Genomic DNA, 20,096 nt, shown 5'->3' with positions numbered 1-20,096 from the left:
TTAAGAAGTAAAATCTAGTCTATAATTGGAGTTTTCAACACCAGAATATAGACTGAACTCTATGATTTTGGATGTTGCCATTCACAGGCTCTATAAACCATTGCGGGTCATGTATGATGTTCCTTCCGAACCATGCTCCCATTTCCTTCAGCTTAAATTTACAAACAAAGGAATAGATGCTGTCCACATAAGCGACATTCTTCATAAAAAAAGAGTCCAGTCTACTTCAAGTTCAAATATGCACCCTGTATTTCCTACAAATACACTTCTGCTATTGCATCTAAACTTGATGAATATAAACAAACTTTGAAGTGTCAAGTTATATACCATCTTATACTTAATGTTGTTGTAGCTTGTCTAATTTCAACTATAATCCAACTGGACAAGTCATTACTGGTGATGTTGATATTATTGAAAATGAGGACCTCAAATCACTTATTTTAAAATGTCCTAAATATTGAGAACCTCGGCCTTTCAATTGGATATTAATAATAAGATTATGCTAGACGATGGGCTAAATATGAAAAAGGAACTTGACACATTGTTAGAATGGATTAAACATACAAGAAGAATATTAAAACCCAGCATTAGACACATCAAGACAAAAGTACGTACCATTGATCATTCTGTGTTTAGTAGACCAGAAGTGATAAAACAACTAGAAATATCACATGAGGAATATGTTTTGGTTCCAGCTAACAAAGCTTTGTTTGTAAGCTCATTATTACAACTGTGTTTTAAACAAACTTCGCATTGACTCCAACTGCCCTTTCAAAGGATGAAATTCTTCAAAACCGTGCTTCAGTTTTAGACATATTTGATATTTCAGTCAATGGGTCGGATGCATATGAGTTATCGTACCTATACTGGATTCCCAAACTTCATAAATACTCTCATAAAGATGCATTGCTGGATCCAGTAAATGTTCTATCAAGCCGATATCTTTGCTCCTCACAAAAACATTGAAGGAGAAACTTCAAACGATATGTACGACTACATATGCCAGATATGATGAAAATCAAATGTGGATTCTAAAAATATCTGAAGAACGTGTAGTAAATTTGAAATTGCAAAACTTTTCTCAAATCAACAACATCAAAATGTATGAATTTTCAACACTTTACACGACCATTACTAACCACAAATTAAAGACTAACATTTTTGTAATCATAAAGAACCGCTTTTTCAACAACAAGAGATGTTTGTAAAACACATATGTCCACCATGGTACAAAATTGAAAAGGGTTATACACACACATCATTTAATTGATAGCAGTATCATCAATTCAAAATATTGAGCAGACAATATATTCCAATGTCAAGAGTGAATTGACCATGTGACCTAAAAATCAATAGGGGTAATCTACTCCGTATGCTGTACCAGTGTACCAAGTTTGGTGTCGATCAAGCAAATAATTCTTAATATATAGGAGACAATATATTATTATGTCCAGTTCAACTATTGACTTTTGACCTCAAAATCAATATGGGTCATCTTCTCCTGAAGATGTACCAATGTACTAAGTTCGATGTCTGTCAAGCAAAAGGGTTATCAAGATATTGAACGGACAGTATATTCCTATGTTCAGTTTGACCCTTGACCTATTGATCTCAAAATCAATACGAATTATCTACTCTTTAGGTAGAATCCACGAACAAGTTTGATATATGTCAAGCAAATATTCCATATCACACTGAGCAGAAAATATCTTACTATATCCAGATTGATCTTTCACCTTGTGAGCCGATCAACAATTGGGTCATTATACTCTCTAGGAATAGATATTATATATGTGACCACCGTATCAACTTTGGTAACTGTCAGTCAAAGACTTTTTTTTAGATATTAAGCGGTCTACAGACCGAGGAAGTGAGCGTTGACTTCGTGACCTGAAAATCAATAGGGGTTATCTACACCCTAGACGCAATCACTGTACCAACTTTGGTACCTGTCAAAGAAAGGCTGTTTTCGTTAAGCCTACCACCCGAGAAGTACAATACAATATACCTCTTTATTCAACAGTCTCGTTTGAAATCAGTTTTGTGCAAATATAAGGTCTAGTTGGCATCTCTACCTGTATTTGGTTCAATTGTGGTCTGTCGTGTTTAATACTACTTGTTAGGTCGGTCTTTATACACTGATTGTGATTACGGACTAATCCGTATATAGGACTCCCGCTGGGAGTGAACGATCGATAGTGCATACTTATTCATCCTAGGCACGGGATCTCATCTCTGGTGTATACAGGGGTACATGTTTGCCCAACTCTTAATTTTGTATTCTTTATAGGAGTTACATGTATTATATCACTGTTCATTAACTTCACCATTTTCAAAGGGGCATGGAAAAAAGAATTTGATTGATAGAACAAGAAGATTTGTCTGACACAGGGAAACGTATTTCATCAGACAGTAGGTCTCATTTAACAATATCTTTTCATGATCGAAATCTAGGAATGATGTATGATGTCAACGAGTCATAATATTACTCAAAACCTACTAACTAGTCTAGTATTGAAGCATGATGAATGGGTCAAGATTATGCATACAGTCAGTTTTCAGCTGTGCAACTGCTCCTTGTATTACCCTCTCACGTGTATATGGAAATGGAATTGAAAATGTTTTTGTTCTAAATCAGCTTTGTTGTCTATTTTTTTCACTATACGAGGAAATTTTTTTCCATTTCTGTCCACTTCGTCCTAATTCAGATTGGCAAAACCTCATTCAATTTTATATTCACAAACAACGGTTTTGAATGGATTTAAACCAAGACAACATGTTTTCCCAGCATTTATTAGAGAATGAAGAAAACGGAAAATACTCTCAATAAGCAATAGCTGTCCTCTTTCCAGAGGGAAATACATCAGTTCAGGTGAATTCCTGATGTTCTGTGTGTGTCATCTTCATTTTCCACCAGATCCTGTTTTTCACTGAAACAAAATAAAAAAAAAAAAACAAACACAAATTTTCGTTTTGCATGTTACTTTGTAATGTATGCGTTGTGCTTTTATTGCCTTTATTCTCTCATTACATCATGGATATTTTTTCCTTAAAATAAGTTGCGTTCAACAATAATGATATATTGACATAATTTTCCTTGGTAAGTTTGTTCTTCTTTATGTTTGTATATTACTCTGAAGTTGGGGAATAAGTTAGAAAATATCAAATAATAATGATCTCTAAGAAATAACAAGAAACAAAAAGCCCCCCCCCCCCCCCCCGAATCGGCAAATATAATGGAAACCATGTTGAATACAGACCTGTTTAATATCATATTTCCAGAAGAAACTTTTGTATATTTCACGTCCACTTTCTCTGAGAGTTCAGTGTTTTGCGACGATTTCCATTCCTGCCAATTTCTCGTCCACACCATTAAATACAGTAAACAAGCTAACGATAGACCTTTACAGAGAACACAAAGTCCGTGGAACGAGAGACGGAACAGCCGGAGGTCATACAACTCACACGCCCCGGTTGATAAACAAGGAGACTGCCATATATAGCAGGAGACATCCAACATTTTCCCAAAAAGTATTGGTGATAATCCCCAGCCTGGAAAATAAAGTGCAAAATCATGCTTGCAGTAAAGTTTGCAAAATTACTTGTATAATCAAGATTATGAACGTGCCAATTTACAAAATGTTGTATTGAAGTGGGTGAGGCAAATTACACATGTGTACAATGTTACGTGTGGTATTGCGGGGGGGGGGGGGTACCAAAATTTTTATTATGGGCGAAGAGCGATAACTCTATTTTCTTTTTATAGACTGTTTCACTGAACTCTTTTTCGCCAGAAGTTAGAATCTGGTGCCCTGCAGTTGTATACAGACTACTACACTCTTTTCTCCAGGTAATTATTTTAGATTATCACACTTGTATGCTATGTATATCACCAAGGGTATTATTTGAGATCCAGTTAATATGTTTATTATCATTATATGTTAGGTCACACAATTATTTACTTGAATTATGAAAGTTACTTGTTTCGGTCGAGCACATGTGAAGCACATGTTCCCGCCATTTGTATTTTTCTATATTTTTCCATTTTGGAATGCAGTATTAACATTTATCTATAATGCATAAGATGTCATTAAGTGTTAGGTTGTTTATGCATAAGGAATTGTTATCATGCTTTATACACTTTTATGAATGAATTATGGAATTACCGTATATGTTCATATAAACTTCATACCATTTTATTACACTATATCATGTACTTGTAAAATTACCGTAGTTCCTCTAGTAAACACAAAATTTGTAAACTTTGCCAGAAGTTAGAATCTGGTGCCCTGCAGACAATAAAGTTGTATACAGACTATTACACTCTTTTCTCCAGGTCTAGTGTAACAACAACATGAATGTGGCTATTATGATAAGTTTTGAAAGTATTTGGCTGGTATATATGGCAAAGTATGATTGACCGTTTGTCTTGTTTCATATAGTGTTGTGTTCATCATATAGGGGTGTGAATCTTGAGAATGATAATGTTTTTGACCTGTAACCGTTTTTCAGTACGACAATATTATAATATGATATACTTTTCAAAGATTCATATAATACTTTAGCCCTTGCTGAACACGTTATCTTCCTCCAAATCCCAATGACTATTAGTAAATCTTATACCGAACAATACTACATGTATAAATCCCTTTCTAAAAATAAAATTATAAAGCTTTGGAGTCAAAACCAATGCACATTAGTTAGTAGATCTCATGCTGAAGTATGGTGCATGTGTACATCTCTTTTTTCCAAGAGAATATTAGCTTTGCAGACAAAACTTGCCTACATGATCATAACGTATTAGATTCATCAGCTTTGGACGAGGTTTCGAAGGCTTTCATCTCAGAAATTTAATGTCGTTTATTCATTTATCACATGTTGTTATTTCATATATTATTCAAAAGAAATCTTTAATGAGGAAAAAATAAGTTTATCACCCAATACCGTTCAAATTTGGTATCCATCATTACCTATTAAATTAAATGTTTATGACAAGAAAACAACCGATATATCAATTAAAGAAAGAAGGCAGGATAATGGTGATATATAGCCCCCATTTTGGGAAATCAGCATGGACAACAATGTAAACAAAGTACTATAAAGTTGATATCAAAACATTGCTAGGATACCCAATTGACAAAATCTACGAAGTCTTTAGTGATCTTTTCTTCCAAAAGTATGCTGTAATTCCCATGGGCACGAGTTATGCCCCATTATTAGCTGAACTGTTTCGTACTCTCTCTAATGAGGTAGGATTTATTTTTAAAATTCCACATGAGAAGAAGTATCTTGCTATGACAATCAACTCAAAATTTAAATAAATCGACGACGACGAATTTTATATTTATTAACAATAACCATTTCCATTTGTATGTCGAATCAATATATCTCAGTGAAATAGAATATAACACACAATAAAGTTCACCAGCTAACTATCAACATGACTATGACAAACGAGATCACCTGTACATGGTGTTTATGTCTCCGACTGATTCGATATGCAAGAGCATGTTCTGCGTATGATTATTTTTTTTTAATCGAGGCAGGCTACTGACAAAGAGTATTTCACAAATTCTACGGTATGGCTGTTATGATGTATATGATATAGTGTAGACATCATTAGGTCGAATGTTGTCGAACATGTATCCGATTGTTAGGATTTTTACATACTTATTTTGACCACGGACTACCCTATATACTGGGCTCACGTCGAGTGTGTCGTTCAACAGGAGATGATTGTTCCTTCTAAGCACTCCATCTAACATCTGGCATCTTCAGTAGTCTGTGTTTTCCTTTTTCTTCATTTTGTATTATATGGGGAATTTATTGGATTGGTCATTATCTTCATTTTTAACCATAAATTGTCATAATTAAACCATATACTTCACCTTTCATTCTGCTTGATATGAAAAAATTGAAAAGACACACTTGCCTCCCTCTAAAACTTGCATATTTTGTGTACCTATATCAACTTGAACCTTTAGCATAAAATGGTACATAATCAATCGCATGCTTTATGTTTTCCAAATGTATCAGAATGTAAAAAAAGAAACAGTAATTTTTCTGAAACCATTAAATTTGCTTTAAAATGTAACATTCTTGTTACTTTAGAGACTTATAGAAATAGACAGTGATCATGGTCACCATGATCACTGTTTATTTCTACTAAGGCATCAATTTGATAAAAGTTCTTACTACGTTTCACCGTTTCAAGTCTATATTGACATTTAAGTCAAAATCGCGGTCCATATGAAGCCCTTATTCTGCCTATCCTCTACGATCACTGCACATTTACAATAATTGTAGGAGAATAATATATCAATTGCTATATTTACCAAGTCCTGATGTTGCGCAGCTGAAGAGTCCTAGGCCAGCCGCTTTGTCCGTGTCGTCCACTGACCTATGTATTTTAACAAAAATCATTTTAGAATGGGATTTTGAAATTTGAAGGTGTTATGTACTGGTTGTTAGATTGTGACGTATGATAACATCCCCGGATTTAAAAAGCCAGTGGGTTGTAATGATGATGCTCTGGTACTATTGGATTAGTTGTTCTAAAGGAACAGATTGAGTTTAAACTGTTTCATCTTATTTTCGTATTGCCTTTTGAGAAAAGAAATAAACCTGTAAATATCGAGGGTAATCTAAGATGTATAAGTTGGAACCGGTAAACATAATCCTATCAAAAACATATTTAAAATTCAAGATGCAATCCTACGCAAACAAATGTTATGTCGTAATTACACAGTTACTTTGGTGATAATAATGTACACGTATATTAAGAAATTGCAATGTTTATAGCTTTTAAATAAAATATCATACCTCATGATAGCAACAATAGTAGGGGGTATTTTGAATGCATCTGAAATGCTTGCGAGAAAAATAAAAATGACCCATGGTATGAGATTGGAACAGACGTCTTCACACAACCCAGCCTCCGCCCGACCATCAGGTATACAGGAACAGTTAGAGAACATCTAAAATAAAATGTTATCACTTCCGTTCACTGGTATAATGATATAAGGTATTCTGCATTTATTTTTAACTTCTAAAATCTCTTATATTGATATCTAAGAATTTCATTGCTTGAAAATAAAACCAATTACTTCTTTGGGTCTAGCATAAAACAATCTTGTACATTATTAAATTACTTACACGGCCATTTCGAAGCAATTCCGCACATCCTGCTGAACACGGAGAATGGTAATTAACCTTATTGGAGCCACAGATCGGGTAAAATCCATCACTTTGACATGAACAGTTAGGTGTGCAATTCTGTGAGGGTGCATCTACATATCCGGGGACACTGCAATTCAAAAAAAAAGTATTTGAGCCTTATACAACAACGCATTAACGAGTGACTTTTATTTCTATATTCATCGTTAAATTTTCATTTCAGGCTGATATCGTGATTCAAGACATTTTTTATTAGTAATTCGCCGATGGGGAACAAGTTAGTGACAAATGAAATTCATGAGTCTGTCGCCAAAATATTACACAGGTTTAATGTATAAACACCATCACTAATGTGTGATGAACGTATTTGCGAATAGAGTTCGCAAAAACTTTTCGCACGCGAATAAAAGTCGGCCTGCAGTATGTACATGTACATACAGAAATTTAAATGCATGTGTAGTGTACCAGATTTGTTATAAAATTAACTGAAATCATGCTTACTGGATTACGCAGCAAATATATTGCATGTACATACATGTAGCGGTTGCGATTAAACGATTCCTTCACAACTTGGGCTCAGGTTTGAATATCGATCCTAATTCGCTTAATATAGGTAGTGACCATTCCTCCGCCAAACATTGGCAGTAGAGGTGAAAATAACATGTAATTCTGATATGACCTTTATTACAGAGATATTGTCTCACAAAAAAAGTTAACCTCACTGCTACGACCTAAAAGAATTACATGTACCTTCCTTGAAAAACAGTGAAAAGTGATTGATTTTACCTCATAGTCTTGTTAAACTATTTTCGAGATTAAATTCGAACACACGAACTACACTATATACAGAAAGGATACCCTTTCAATATCTTTTTTTCAGTTTGTTTTCAGATTTTGTAGTCTGGATAAAAATATGATTAATTATACGGGAAAATTCATGACGTGGATCCCGTTCTCAATTTTTACAGACACGTGCATCTCAGTTTGAGAAGAAAAAAAAATCATATCACCAATTTTCCTCTAACATATCTAATAAAATATACTTATGGACTTAATAAGGCATGAGTAGCGTTGTTAAAATACATATTAATTAGCGTTGTACTCACTCTAAACTATGACCAACTATAGTCGGTTGTGGACAACTCATTGTCATAGCTAAAGCCACGAAAATCACATTGAACATGAAGAAAAACGTCATCATTCTGTAAACATTTCTTGGAGTCATTGCTATCTTCCTTGTGAGAAGACCTCCAAAAAATGTCCCCATTGCAACCGTTGAAATGTTAGCACCAGCTGCAACGTAAATTGACATGGTTAGTTGTAAATGTTTAGCAACGTAAATTGACATTGTTTGTTTGTTGTGTTGCGTCCTGTTTGAGAATGTTTAGCTTATGTAGAGAGATAAAATTATAAATATCATTCCTACACTGGTGTGTATATATATGTAGTCATTGCATAGGTGTGTCTATGATCATTATTTGGCGTACAATTGTATCCCGCCAATGAATAAAATGAGCATTCATAAATACTGGAATATATTTTGTAATTAACAAATGTCGATCTGTAAATAAAAGATATCAGGATATAGGATTTTTTTTAAATAAACCTCTTTTCATATTGATTGTTGGTTAAAAGACATCATATATACACAGATATATTCTATAGTTAACATCACTGTATAAATATATAGAGATATAGGAAATGTTTGAATATAAATCTCCCACGGTCACTTTGAAGTAATATATTATAGTGATTGGTTAAAAGAAACCACAAAGAGTCTTACCCAGTATGTAGTTGGCCAAATACAGCGGAATGTTGAAATGCGTCATCATGAATTTAGATGAGAAAGCCGACCATCCTCCAACTGCCATCATGTTAAAGATTTGACTAACACAAGTGAGCATATAAATCGGATTCCGCACTATTCTACGGTAGGACGTCACACTCACTGAATGATCATAAAAATCGGATTAAACTCCGGGTTAAAATCATATAGTCTATCATTGTATTTACGTATTATAAAGATTGTAATATATATTTATATGAACTACTTATGTATGTGTGAATATTGTTTAATATGTTCTCTATGTTGTGTAAACAGCTAATGAAAGAATTTGTAAAAAGAAAAAGAAAAAAGAAAAACACCCCCCCCCAAAAAAAAAAAACTTGCAAAACTTGATAAATTACATGTATCGTAAATACTATTGTCATAAAATGATTAATATCCATCTATTTTTTGTAAAGGTATAAAGAAAATTGATGTTTTTATGTACCCTCTATAATATTTAGTAAAATAACAGACCGACAAAATAAGTCTATGTGACGTATGCTGGAGTTCATATATGAATGTATACAAATATTGACCTAGCAGGGATTTACTATTAAAAAAAAAAACCAAAAAAAAAAAACCCAACAAAAACACGGCAGTGAATGTACGTTGTAGATATGATTGAAATGTACATATATATCAAATATTCAAATTTCTGAAAAATAATTGATGTTAACGTTCATGAATGCAATTTTGGAAAAAAAAGTTTCATTACTTTTGAATTTCTTCCTGAATGAACAGTCTTGCATCATTGGTCTCTCTTGGAATTTGCCTTTAGCGATGTCTTTTGGGGACATTTTCATTCGTCTAGGAAAGAAAGGCAGAGGTGCAGCTAGAAAGATGGAGATGATCCCGAATACTATAAAACCGAGCCACCAAGCGCCGATCCAACGAGGGTCCCTGTGATCCATGTCAACCTCTGTAAAACATAGAGACAAACATTAGATTTTCACAATGTCGGGGAATCATGTATCGTAAGGCTCTCATCTTGGAAATATTTAGTAACTTTCAAGACTGACCACGTGATGCACGAGAACGTCATCAAAATAAAATTACCTTCCAAAGTCACATACATTCTGCTGAAATATCCCCCGACTCCAAATGCTATTGCCGGACCAAAAATTGATGACGCAATTGCAATACCTAAAACAGACCATATAATTTTTCATCTCTCCTTTTTTGAGATTTTCAAATTACCCTACTTTATTTTGTGTCCTTTCTTAATTGTCTACCCTTGGAAAAAGAGATCGTCCTTCATTTGTACAACCTTGAAACTCTCTTACCAAAGGGTTTGGTTGAAGATAAAATTGGAAAAGCGTTGACGACCATAACAGCAACACAGGACAATCGCCAGATTACGATAATGAAAGCTTACTTGAGGTTCAGGTGAGCGAAAATGACCCATATTAATCATGAAAATCAAATTCTTTTAATGTTAAAAATAAATAGAGAATTAGAAGTTGACTTTGACGCGTGATATTTACTCGTTAACTTTATTAGTTAGGTCTTTCCTCAAAGCAATACAACCGCTGCGGTGGTCTAGAGGTAGAACGTTCGCCCTCATGCGGAAGGTCAGAGTTCGAATCCCGGTAGAGACAGACCTTAGTCGTTAAAACAGGTGGTGACATATTTTGATCGCCAAACCCTCGGCATCAGGTGTGAATGTCTCCTCGGAGATGACCTCAAAAATGGATGGCCCGTGGCACGCTAACGAACCCTCACTGCTCAATGGCCGTACGTGCCGAGCATAAGCCTAAATTTGAAGCCCTTCACCGTCTTCGTATATGACCTTGGTCTCAGCAACCCGATTATGTTCGGAAATCATCGTTCCCATGTCCGTACATACGACGCAATGGCGGTTTATACGAAACGCTCATTGTAGGGATGCTCTCAAACAACATCCCCTTATTTATTTTTGCTGAATTTTCTCTGACCTTGGGGATTATATTAGTTATACCGATAGATGTTATTTGGTGCTTAATTGAATTATTGAAAAACTACCGCCAGTTACAGCTTGTAATAGTTTTATTTAATGTGTTCAATTTCATGGAAAGCATACGTCAGAAAAACGTCCTTGGGTTTTTTAATTTGTAATTCAAAAATGTCTTATTCCACTGATTCATAATTTGAAATTAAGAATCAGTGGAATAAGACATTTTTTTAAAACGTGGATAAATTAGTGTTCTGTGATAATGATACGTGTATTTAAGCTTCCTGAAACATGAAAAATGTATAAAGAGACACCATAGATCGGAGAGAAATATGTATTCGAGGTTCGAATTTCCTCCCTTGGTTACATATAGGTTATATAGTGCAATTACTTGACCCAGGCGGCTATGATTCAATCCGACACAATAAAATACAAGCAATTCATAGATTGCGATCCACATGCCAATCGATGGGACATGACGTCATTAACAGGACATGCCGCATTTTATATTTTGATAGGCGGATCAAGAAATCTAATATGTATTGTTTGCCAGAAAATTGCTGCAACTGTTTGCCACTAGTGGTCAATCTTTTTAAAAGTCCCAGATGTTTACCAGAACTTTGCTACAACCGTTTGCCACTACTGGCAAATTTCTGCAATGTTTTGGTGAATAGTTATGGCAACGAATCTCTTTGCCGCAAATATGCGACAAAAATTTAGTTTTGGTAAGAGGTATAATGTTCTAAGTAATTTACATCTACATTTCTTTCACTTCATCTGATAATTGAAATGGGGTACCGTTTCTTCGATGCTTGGAGTACTCCATGTACATGCACTGTGTTGTCGTAGATGGCCTATGGTAAAGTTGATATTCTTTTGAAATTGTGAACAGTTCTGATTGATAAACATTTACAGGGCTGATGATATGAAGGTCCTACAGGTCAAACTAGTACGAATTACCGTAACCACCCTGCGTCTTCCCCCCCCCCCCCAAAAAAAAAATCAATCAAATAAATCAAGTCGTTTCCTGTAACTTAAGATGTGTTTTGATTTGTTAACAAGTCAGATGTAAGTTTCCGTTCACGCTGCCGTGGGTAAATAACGTCACAATACAACGTCTCCGTACACGCAAATAAATAAAAATGTTAATAAAAGTAGTATTGTTTGCGACGCGTCATACATGTACTAGCAACTTGTATATGAATCAGTTTAGAGTAAATGATTTTAAAGCATTTTGAAGACGGATATAACCGTATTATGTAGCTTTAGATTTCGCCATTTCTCGTTCAAATGCTATTCAGATTAACACTGGAACTTACATACATACATACACACATACATATACATATATCTATCTATCTATGTAAAAGTTATACGGTACCAATTTTGATGCACCAGATGCGCATTTCGACAAATAACGTCTCTTCAGTGATGCTCAACCGAAATGTTTGAAATCCGAAATAACAATGAAGTTTTAGAGCTATTTTAGGGAAAACAGTGTGCCAAAAAAGTGGAGTCAAATTCATCTAAGGATAAAAGCTATGCGTGAGGGAGATAACCCTTATCTTTGAAATGATTTTCTAATTTTGTAACAGCAATTAAATATACATCCGTATTTTCAAGCTAGTAACGAAGTACTTAGCTACTGGGCTGTAGAGACCCTCGGAGACTAACAGTCCACCAGCAGATGTCTCGACCCAGGGGTCATAATGTAAAAGTTATACGGTACCAATTTTGATGCACCAGATGCGCATTTCGACAAATAATGTTTCTTCGGTGATGCTCAACCGAAATATTTGAAATCCGAAATAATAATGAAGTTTTAGAGCTATTTTAGGGAAAAACAGTGTGCCAAAAAAGTGGAGTCAAATTCGTCTAAGGATAAGAGCTATGCGTGAGGGAGATGACCCTTATCTTTGAAATGATTTTCTAATTTTGTAACAGCAATTAAATATACATCCGTATTTTCAAACTATAGTAACGAAGTACTTAGCTACTGGGCTGTAGAGACCCTCGGGAACTAACAGATCACCAGCAGAGGTCTCAACTCAGGGGTCATAATGTAAAAGTTATACGGTACCAATTTTGATGCACCAGATGCGCATTTCGACAAATAATGTCTCTTCAGTGATGCTCAACCGAAATGTTTGAAATCCGAAATAACAATGAAGTTTTAGAGCTATTTTAGGGAAAAACAATGTGCCAAAAAAGTGGAGTCAAATTCATCTAAGGATAAAAGCTATGCGTGAGGGAGATAACCCTTATCTTTGAAATGATTTTCTAATTTTGTAACAGCAATTAAATATACATCCGTATTTTCAAGCTAGTAACGAAGTACTTAGCTACTGGGCTGTAGAGACCCTCGGAGACTAACAGTCCACCAGCAGAGGTCTCGACCCAGGGGTCATAATGTAAAAGTTATACGGTACCAATTTTGATGCAGCAGATGCGCATCTATCTATTTATCTATATATCTATAATGCTTTACCATAGCAAATGGCCACTGCTCTTTTCAATACAGGACATGATCAAGAAAAAGCATACAAGTGTGTAAAGAAATGTTACTTTGCACTAGTTTGAGCAAATGTTAATTTTTGCGCCAATCTTGCTTACTCCCAGTTCATACGCATCAAAATGTACCGGGATGCAAAAATTATGTGTAATCATGTAACAACTGCGCATGCGCATGATATGTAAAAAGGCACTAGTTAATTGGCCTAAAAAGACAGACCTTTCTACAAATGAAATAAAATGAAGAACGAAAGGTAACATTTGATACAGACCGTGCTGTTTCATTACTACATGGAATCTTAAACATTGTGATCGAAAGTAGATTTAGATCAACTACAGGGAAAGGGAAAATACCTGTGTAGAATCCCATTTTCCTTCGCTCGACGTTGTCATCGATGTACACCATGTAAAACGGACCTCTTGGAGCTTTTCCAATGCCTTGCAGTGTCATTCCAATCCCAACCAATGCCAAGGCAAAAGTTTGAATTGAATAACTTGGCGCGGTCATCATATTATTAGAGTTTTCAAGGTCAATTTCACAAACGTTGTCGGTAAAATTTAACCCGGATTGACAAAGGATGTTTATTTTGCTGATGTCATTGCTTGCATTTATGGAGGCCGCATTTAAGTGGAGAGAAGGCAACAGACCTCTAGAAACTGCGACAAAGTGGGGAATACTGCATATTAACCCGGAAAATCCATACAGCAAAATGCAAACAAATAACATCCGAGGAATGTGAACGTACTGTGCAGCTGCCGAAACGAATAAGACAACCGTAAAAAAACCTATGTCATTAAAACTCATTATAAGACCACTTTGGACACTACTTAATCCGAACTGTCGCTCCAGATTGGGCACCTGTGTGTTGACGTAGACAGACAGAGTTTGGGATATCATGCCTACGATGCTGTATACTCCTACAAAAGTTTTGATGTTTGCGAAATGCTGCAGAAAGCGTGGCCGAAATTTCCCAATCCCGCAATCCGTGTACGTGTTTTGTTCCGGCACCTCAGTAACAAAGTCGTTTCTTACCATCGTACACGTACATGTACTGCTGAAGTAAAAGAGAAGTACATTGTTCTATTCAAAACTGTCTCAAAATGAATGCAAATAACAGAAAAATGCCTTTTTTTGACAGTACCAGTATTTTTTTTATCCACCGCACAGTATGGTGTCTGTCAATTCTCACTAGAACAAAAAGAATCGCTTATGTTATGACTAATCGAGCCTATAGTGTATATTTCCGTTTTCGGAAGCACAACTGAGCTGTTCGAATTTCCGTTAAAATGTATCAACTTCTATCTGTTTAATTTTTCAATGCCTCCTCCAAGACCATTGCGCCAGTTTTAACCAAGTCTATTCCGTTGCATTTATGGGTATCGGAAGGTTTTGAAAGTTAATGCAGATGAAGGTTCACGGCCTCTTCCATTGACAGGAAGAGGCCGAATGTGGAACCTGGAATATCAGTATGCATGTGTAACACTCCTAATGACAAATATGAAATCCATCTTAATAGTAAAGTATAAAAAATGGAAGACCGAAATATTCATATCTAGTGATCAGTCATTATAAAAATTACTTTGTTACATGTAAACACCACTCTAATAGCATGCACGGGTATTTTGAAGTTGAAATAAAGAATATGCTAGAGTTCCTCATTAACAATATCTTTGTGATCTTTGGTGATCTTCCAACAGTCTGTCGGAATTCCCATGGGCACGAATTATGCTCCTTTGTTAGCTGAAATGTTTTTATATTCAAATGAAGCAGAATTTATTCAGAAACTTCCACGTGAAAAGAAGAAAACTTCTTACTGTGGTCTTCAATTCGACATTTAAATATATCGACAACGTTTAATCACCTATTAACAATCATTATTTTCATTCATATGACGATTCGATATATCCCTGCGAGGTCGAAATAATAGACACCACAGAGTCGTCTACTTCTGCCTGATACTTAGATATTTTTTGAAGTAGATATTAACGTCAAACTAACAACTCAACCGTATGACAAACGGGGTGATTTCAGATTCTCTGTCGTCAACTTCCCATATTTATGTAGCAATATTCCATCATCACCTTGATATGGAGTTTATATCTCTCAACTGATTCGATACGCAAGAGCTTGTTCTACGTATGGTCAGTTTGTAAATAGAGGCAAGCTACTGAAAAACAAATTGATGGTACAGGGATTTCAACAGTCTCCTTTAAAATCAGCATTTCACAAATTCTATGGTCGTTATAACGATCTTGTTTGCCAATACAACCTGTCATTTGGTCAAATGCTGTCTCTCATGTGTAATACCGAATGTTAGACCATTCGTGGCACATTGATTTTGACTACGGGTAAGTCCGTTTGCCTGATCAAGGTATAGGGCTCACGGCGGGTGTGACCGGATGACAGGGGATGCTTACTCCTCCTAGGCACCTGACCCCACCTCTGGTGTGTCCAGGGGTCCGTGTTTGCCCAACTATCTATTTTGCATTGCTTATGGGATTCATGAGATTGATCACTGTCCGTTATCTTCACCTTTTATCTCTTTGTTTGTTGTTAAAGTTCTCTAATATTCGAAAGGCATCTGTCATTGGTGAAATACCATATATTTTGATCTGACATATATTTATTGAACCAACAGCTTCACGGATGATTACTATTTTATGCATGTAAGTTTGACTTGACCATCAGAAATCGGACCCGGTAGCTCTTACTGTAAACACCTTAACTAGACCAAACATGCAAGGACTGTTATTCAGATAATTTCATAATGACCTCTTCTGTATAATAGCCAAAATAATTATTTTATTCCATTTTCTTTAAAACATAATCGAGAAGGTTGATTACTTTGTACATGGAGAACAAACACTTTGAAACAGGAACGGACGATTTCGCCACAAGATGCGAAGGAACGGTTTGGTTTTGTGTTCATTTCTGCTATTTAGACATTTTCTACAGCTACATGTATCATTGAAGATGAGAGTAACAAAAAGTTGATTAATTCTTTAACGAAGTTTTAAAGAGGGGTTATTTAGTCTACTAATATATCACTGCTTGTTATCTCCACTTTATCATTTGGATGCTCGTATCATGAGTACCTTTCATTACCCTGATGAGTTTATTGACTGCGCAACCATATTGGTTTTAGCTCACCCGATCAAAACTTTCCGCCGTCTGTCGTTGTCGTCCTAAACTTTTCAGATGTTTCATCTTCTTCGTCATAACCACTTGATTAATTTCAATCAAACTTGGCACAAATCATTTTTGGGCTAAAGGGATACAAGTTTGTTTAAATGAGGGACAACGCCTTTCCCGAAGGGGAGATGATAGCGAAATAGGGGAAATACACTGACAAAGTATGAAGATCTTCTCCAGGACCAGCGGATCAATTTCAATCAAACTTGGTACAAATCATCTTTGAGTGAAAGGGATTCTTATTTCTTTCAAATGAGGAGCAATGTCTCTTTCAAAGGGAAGACATAATAAAAATGCAAAAATAGGTAGGGGTCATTTAGAAATATTCCTGTTTAGAACTACTGGGCCGGCAGAAGTTCAAATTTATATGGAAGCTTCCTGACATAGTGCAGATTCAACTCTTTTAAAATCAAGGCCCTCAGAGGTAGGGTGAAGACACAGTAGGGAATCAAAATTTTACATGTGAATATGTATGAAAGAAATCTTCTAAAATCTTCTCAAGAACTACTAGGCCAAACAAGTTCAAATTACATGACAGCTTTCTGACATACATGTAGTTCAGATTCAAGTTTTATTTTTAAAGCATGCCCCCGGGGAAGGGTGAGACCACAATAAGGGATCAAAGTGTTACATGCGAATACATAGGGGAATATCTTTTAAATTTTCTCAAGAACCAATCGGCTAGAAGTTTAAATTTACATGGCAGCTTTCTGACATAGGGAAGATTAAAGTTTGTTAAAATCATGACCCCAGGGATAGGGTTGGAACACAATGGGAATGAACGTTTTTACATTGGAATATAGCTAAAAACTTTCTAATTTTTGTCTCAAGAACCACTGGACCCGACAAGTTCAAATTTACATGTCAGTTTCCTGATATAGTACAGATTTACGTTTGTAAAAATGACGGCCCTGAGTTTAGGGTTGGGCCACGATAATGGCTTAAAGTTTTACATGCGAATCTATAGGGAAAATCTTTTAAAATCTTCTTCTCAAGACCTACTGGGTCAGACAAGTTCAAATTTACATGGCAGCTTTTTAAATGAGAATATAGGCAAAAACTTTCTCAAATTGTTCTCAAGAACCATTTGTCCCGACAAATTCAAATATGCATGGCAGCTTCCTGACATAGTGCAAAATCAAATTTGTTTAAAGCATGCCCCCAGGGGTAAGATGGGGCCACGATACGGGATCAAAGCTTTACATACGAATTTATAGCGACAATCTTTAAATATGGGCCAAGGTGAATTAGGTAAGTGATGTGACCCATGGGCCTTTTGTTGTTGTTATGTAATCCTACGCAGAAGGCTTTAAATATGATTCATGCCAATTACAGATATATATTGAAAATTAGTTTTAATACTTTAATTGAATAATAAGACATGGAACTGACATTTTCTTCATAATGATACAAAGGAAAAATCAGTTTTCCTTTGATATTTTCATTATGGTACAACAAACGCTTACTTAGCATCATTTTTTAAAACTCATTTTCGAAGTATACGGAAATTATCAGGTAAATGGACATGCCGATTTTATATTATTTATGGTCTCTCAATATACAATACCACTGTCAACGATAAATAAGTTAAACTTACCCGCCAGCAGTATAGAAGATATATTAAACTGGTCTAACTATGTGACTTTGTCTTTGCTGATTTCCAATTGTGACTAAAATGTATAATTCATAATATGAGCATTATCATGACTATGAATAAGATAACATTGATCTTTTAAAACAGGTAGAGACAGTGAGGACAGGTGTAGCAATGACTTGCACCATTTCATGTTGTCTAGAATTTATAAATTATGTCTTAAATCCACACATCCTAAAACGCGAATAAAGTTAAAGATAAATAGCAAGTTGGTGTATGTTAGAATAATTTCGGAAATAGTCTTTATTATATACACATCATTTCCCATGTGTCAATGTTGTTGATTTTATAAGTGTTATCCGATTTCCCGGATCACCACACTGTGGTTTTGTTTTGTCACATCATCACCAGTTTGAGATTGACTTTACCCAGACAACCATGTGAGGTTTCTTTGTCTGACACTGCTACGACGACATCAATTGTGACCCAATATATTTCGAGGATTTACATATCATTTAATTAATAACTTTTAAAGTGATGAGTTCACAACGATGTTGATTGGATGAACGATTCTCGTCCATGGTTTCTTAATTTAAAAAAACAAATTGGTTCGGGAGTCCATCTCCACTTAGCACTCGGGACGACTTTTCTCTGGAATGCGTCCTCCCCAACTGAGTACCGCACTCGCTATTGTTGCCCCATCCTCCCTGTTGTTGCTCCACCCTCCCTATTGTTGCCCCGCCCTCCCTATTATTACCCCACCCTCCCTATTGTTGTCCCGCCTTCCCTAATGTTGCCCCACCCTCCCTATTGTTGCCCCGCCTTCCCTAATGTTGCCCACCCTCCCTCTTTTGTGTAGACATATCAACCATTTTCGTCCATGATTGAGTTCCCGTGCGCCAGGGTTCCACATGCCGAGTCGCATTCCAGCGTTCCCACGACACAACCAGTGGTCAACGTCTCTCATTACAGCATACGTCTAGTCACCACATATCCTCTTCCTTCATATCAAATTCATCTTTTCGCCAGTACACCTTTAATTTGGCATCCAATCTATTTAATTCTGCTCAGTAACTCTACCAGACCTGATCGCAAATCCAGTTTTGTTGTTGTTTTCTTTGTTACGTACAGGTATTCCTACGCACCATTAAAAAAAACGTGAATGACTGCTTTTAATGAGAGAAACTATTTATTTCACTACATGTATTTAAAAACATAATTAAATGATAAGAAATGAATCTAACGCATTGTTGTAAACGTTTTTCGTCCATTTCCCCATTTGATCCTGCCTTAAAGAAAGAATGATCAGATTTATTTCTTGACACGCAGTGAAGTAAACTATTTTGTACTGTTTTCTTTTAATTTCAATTTGATATAGCTTTCTGGGGGACAACCTCGGTTTTTCAAGGTTATACTTACATTGTAAACCATATTCCGATACGCTCTTTTTACCTGTCTAAATATTTTTCCATTGAAGTTCAAATGAGGATTTTGATAATTTCGATTTTCCCCAAAGCTCTTGAATTTATGTGGTAAACAGTAGGTAAAGTGTGTAAAAATTATCATAATCCATCATTATTTACCTGAGTGGGATAGGGAAATTCCACCTTTGCCTGATACTTAGCGAAAGCTCGTCCTGGACGGCGAATATTGTCCCTCGGTGGGATTTCCCTCACTCGTACTAGTTCATGGATGGTTTTATTGATTATATAATCAATATAATAATTATATAATTGATAAAACATGATTAATTCCTGAAACTGATGATGTCACGATCAACACACATTGTTGTGGAAAGTGATCAGCTGCGTTAGTTACAGATATCATATCAAATTTCACCCTGTAACTGACTTGAACTTCGTTT

General features: G+C 35.6%; 1 protein-coding gene across 3 annotated transcripts; it reads right to left on the bottom strand.

The window, feature by feature from the left end:
• Positions 1 to 2,777: 2,777 nt before the first annotated feature.
• LOC125675973 (solute carrier organic anion transporter family member 2B1-like) lies at positions 2,778 to 18,310 on the bottom strand. 3 transcript variants are annotated; one of them, XM_048913832.2, is made up of 11 exons: positions 18,236 to 18,310; positions 13,800 to 14,500; positions 10,061 to 10,147; positions 9,720 to 9,923; positions 8,960 to 9,124; positions 8,283 to 8,469; positions 7,156 to 7,306; positions 6,823 to 6,977; positions 6,336 to 6,400; positions 3,261 to 3,552; positions 2,778 to 2,930 (listed from the first exon to the last, which is right to left on the bottom strand). In XM_048913832.2, exons 2-11 carry the CDS (start codon positions 14,479 to 14,481, stop codon positions 2,864 to 2,866), a joined length of 2,055 nt encoding a protein of 684 aa, XP_048769789.2. In that variant the 5' UTR covers positions 14,482 to 14,500; positions 18,236 to 18,310; the 3' UTR covers positions 2,778 to 2,863. The 3 variants fall into 3 exon arrangements, with proteins under 3 accessions (XP_048769789.2, XP_048769788.2, XP_048769792.2); XM_048913831.2 differs by lacking the exon at positions 18,236 to 18,310 and adding an exon at positions 14,588 to 15,231; XM_048913835.2 differs by lacking the exon at positions 13,800 to 14,500 and having other exon boundaries at positions 18,236 to 18,292.
• Positions 18,311 to 20,096: the final 1,786 nt, after the last annotated feature.

Source organism: Ostrea edulis, chromosome 3 (genome assembly GCF_947568905.1).
Source record: "Ostrea edulis chromosome 3, xbOstEdul1.1, whole genome shotgun sequence".
Taxonomy (NCBI): Eukaryota; Metazoa; Mollusca; class Bivalvia; order Ostreida; family Ostreidae; genus Ostrea; species Ostrea edulis.
Note: the sequence above shows the minus strand (reverse complement) of the source record. Positions and strands in the feature narration are given on the sequence as shown.

What these genes read in the sequence shown, in the direction of transcription:
- LOC125675973 (XM_048913832.2), bottom strand. Translation starts at nt 14,481, where the DNA reads ATGGTAAGAAACGACTTTGTTACTGAGGTGCCGGAACAAAACACGTAC. An exon ending in TTTGGCCAACTACATACTGG is followed by an intron (nt 8,470 to 8,959) that starts GTAAGACTCTTT and finishes TTTACGTTGCAG; the next exon opens with CTGGTGCTAACATTTCAACG. An exon ending in AATTGCTTCGAAATGGCCGT is followed by an intron (nt 6,978 to 7,155) that starts GTAAGTAATTTA and finishes ATTTTATTTTAG; the next exon opens with ATGTTCTCTAACTGTTCCTG.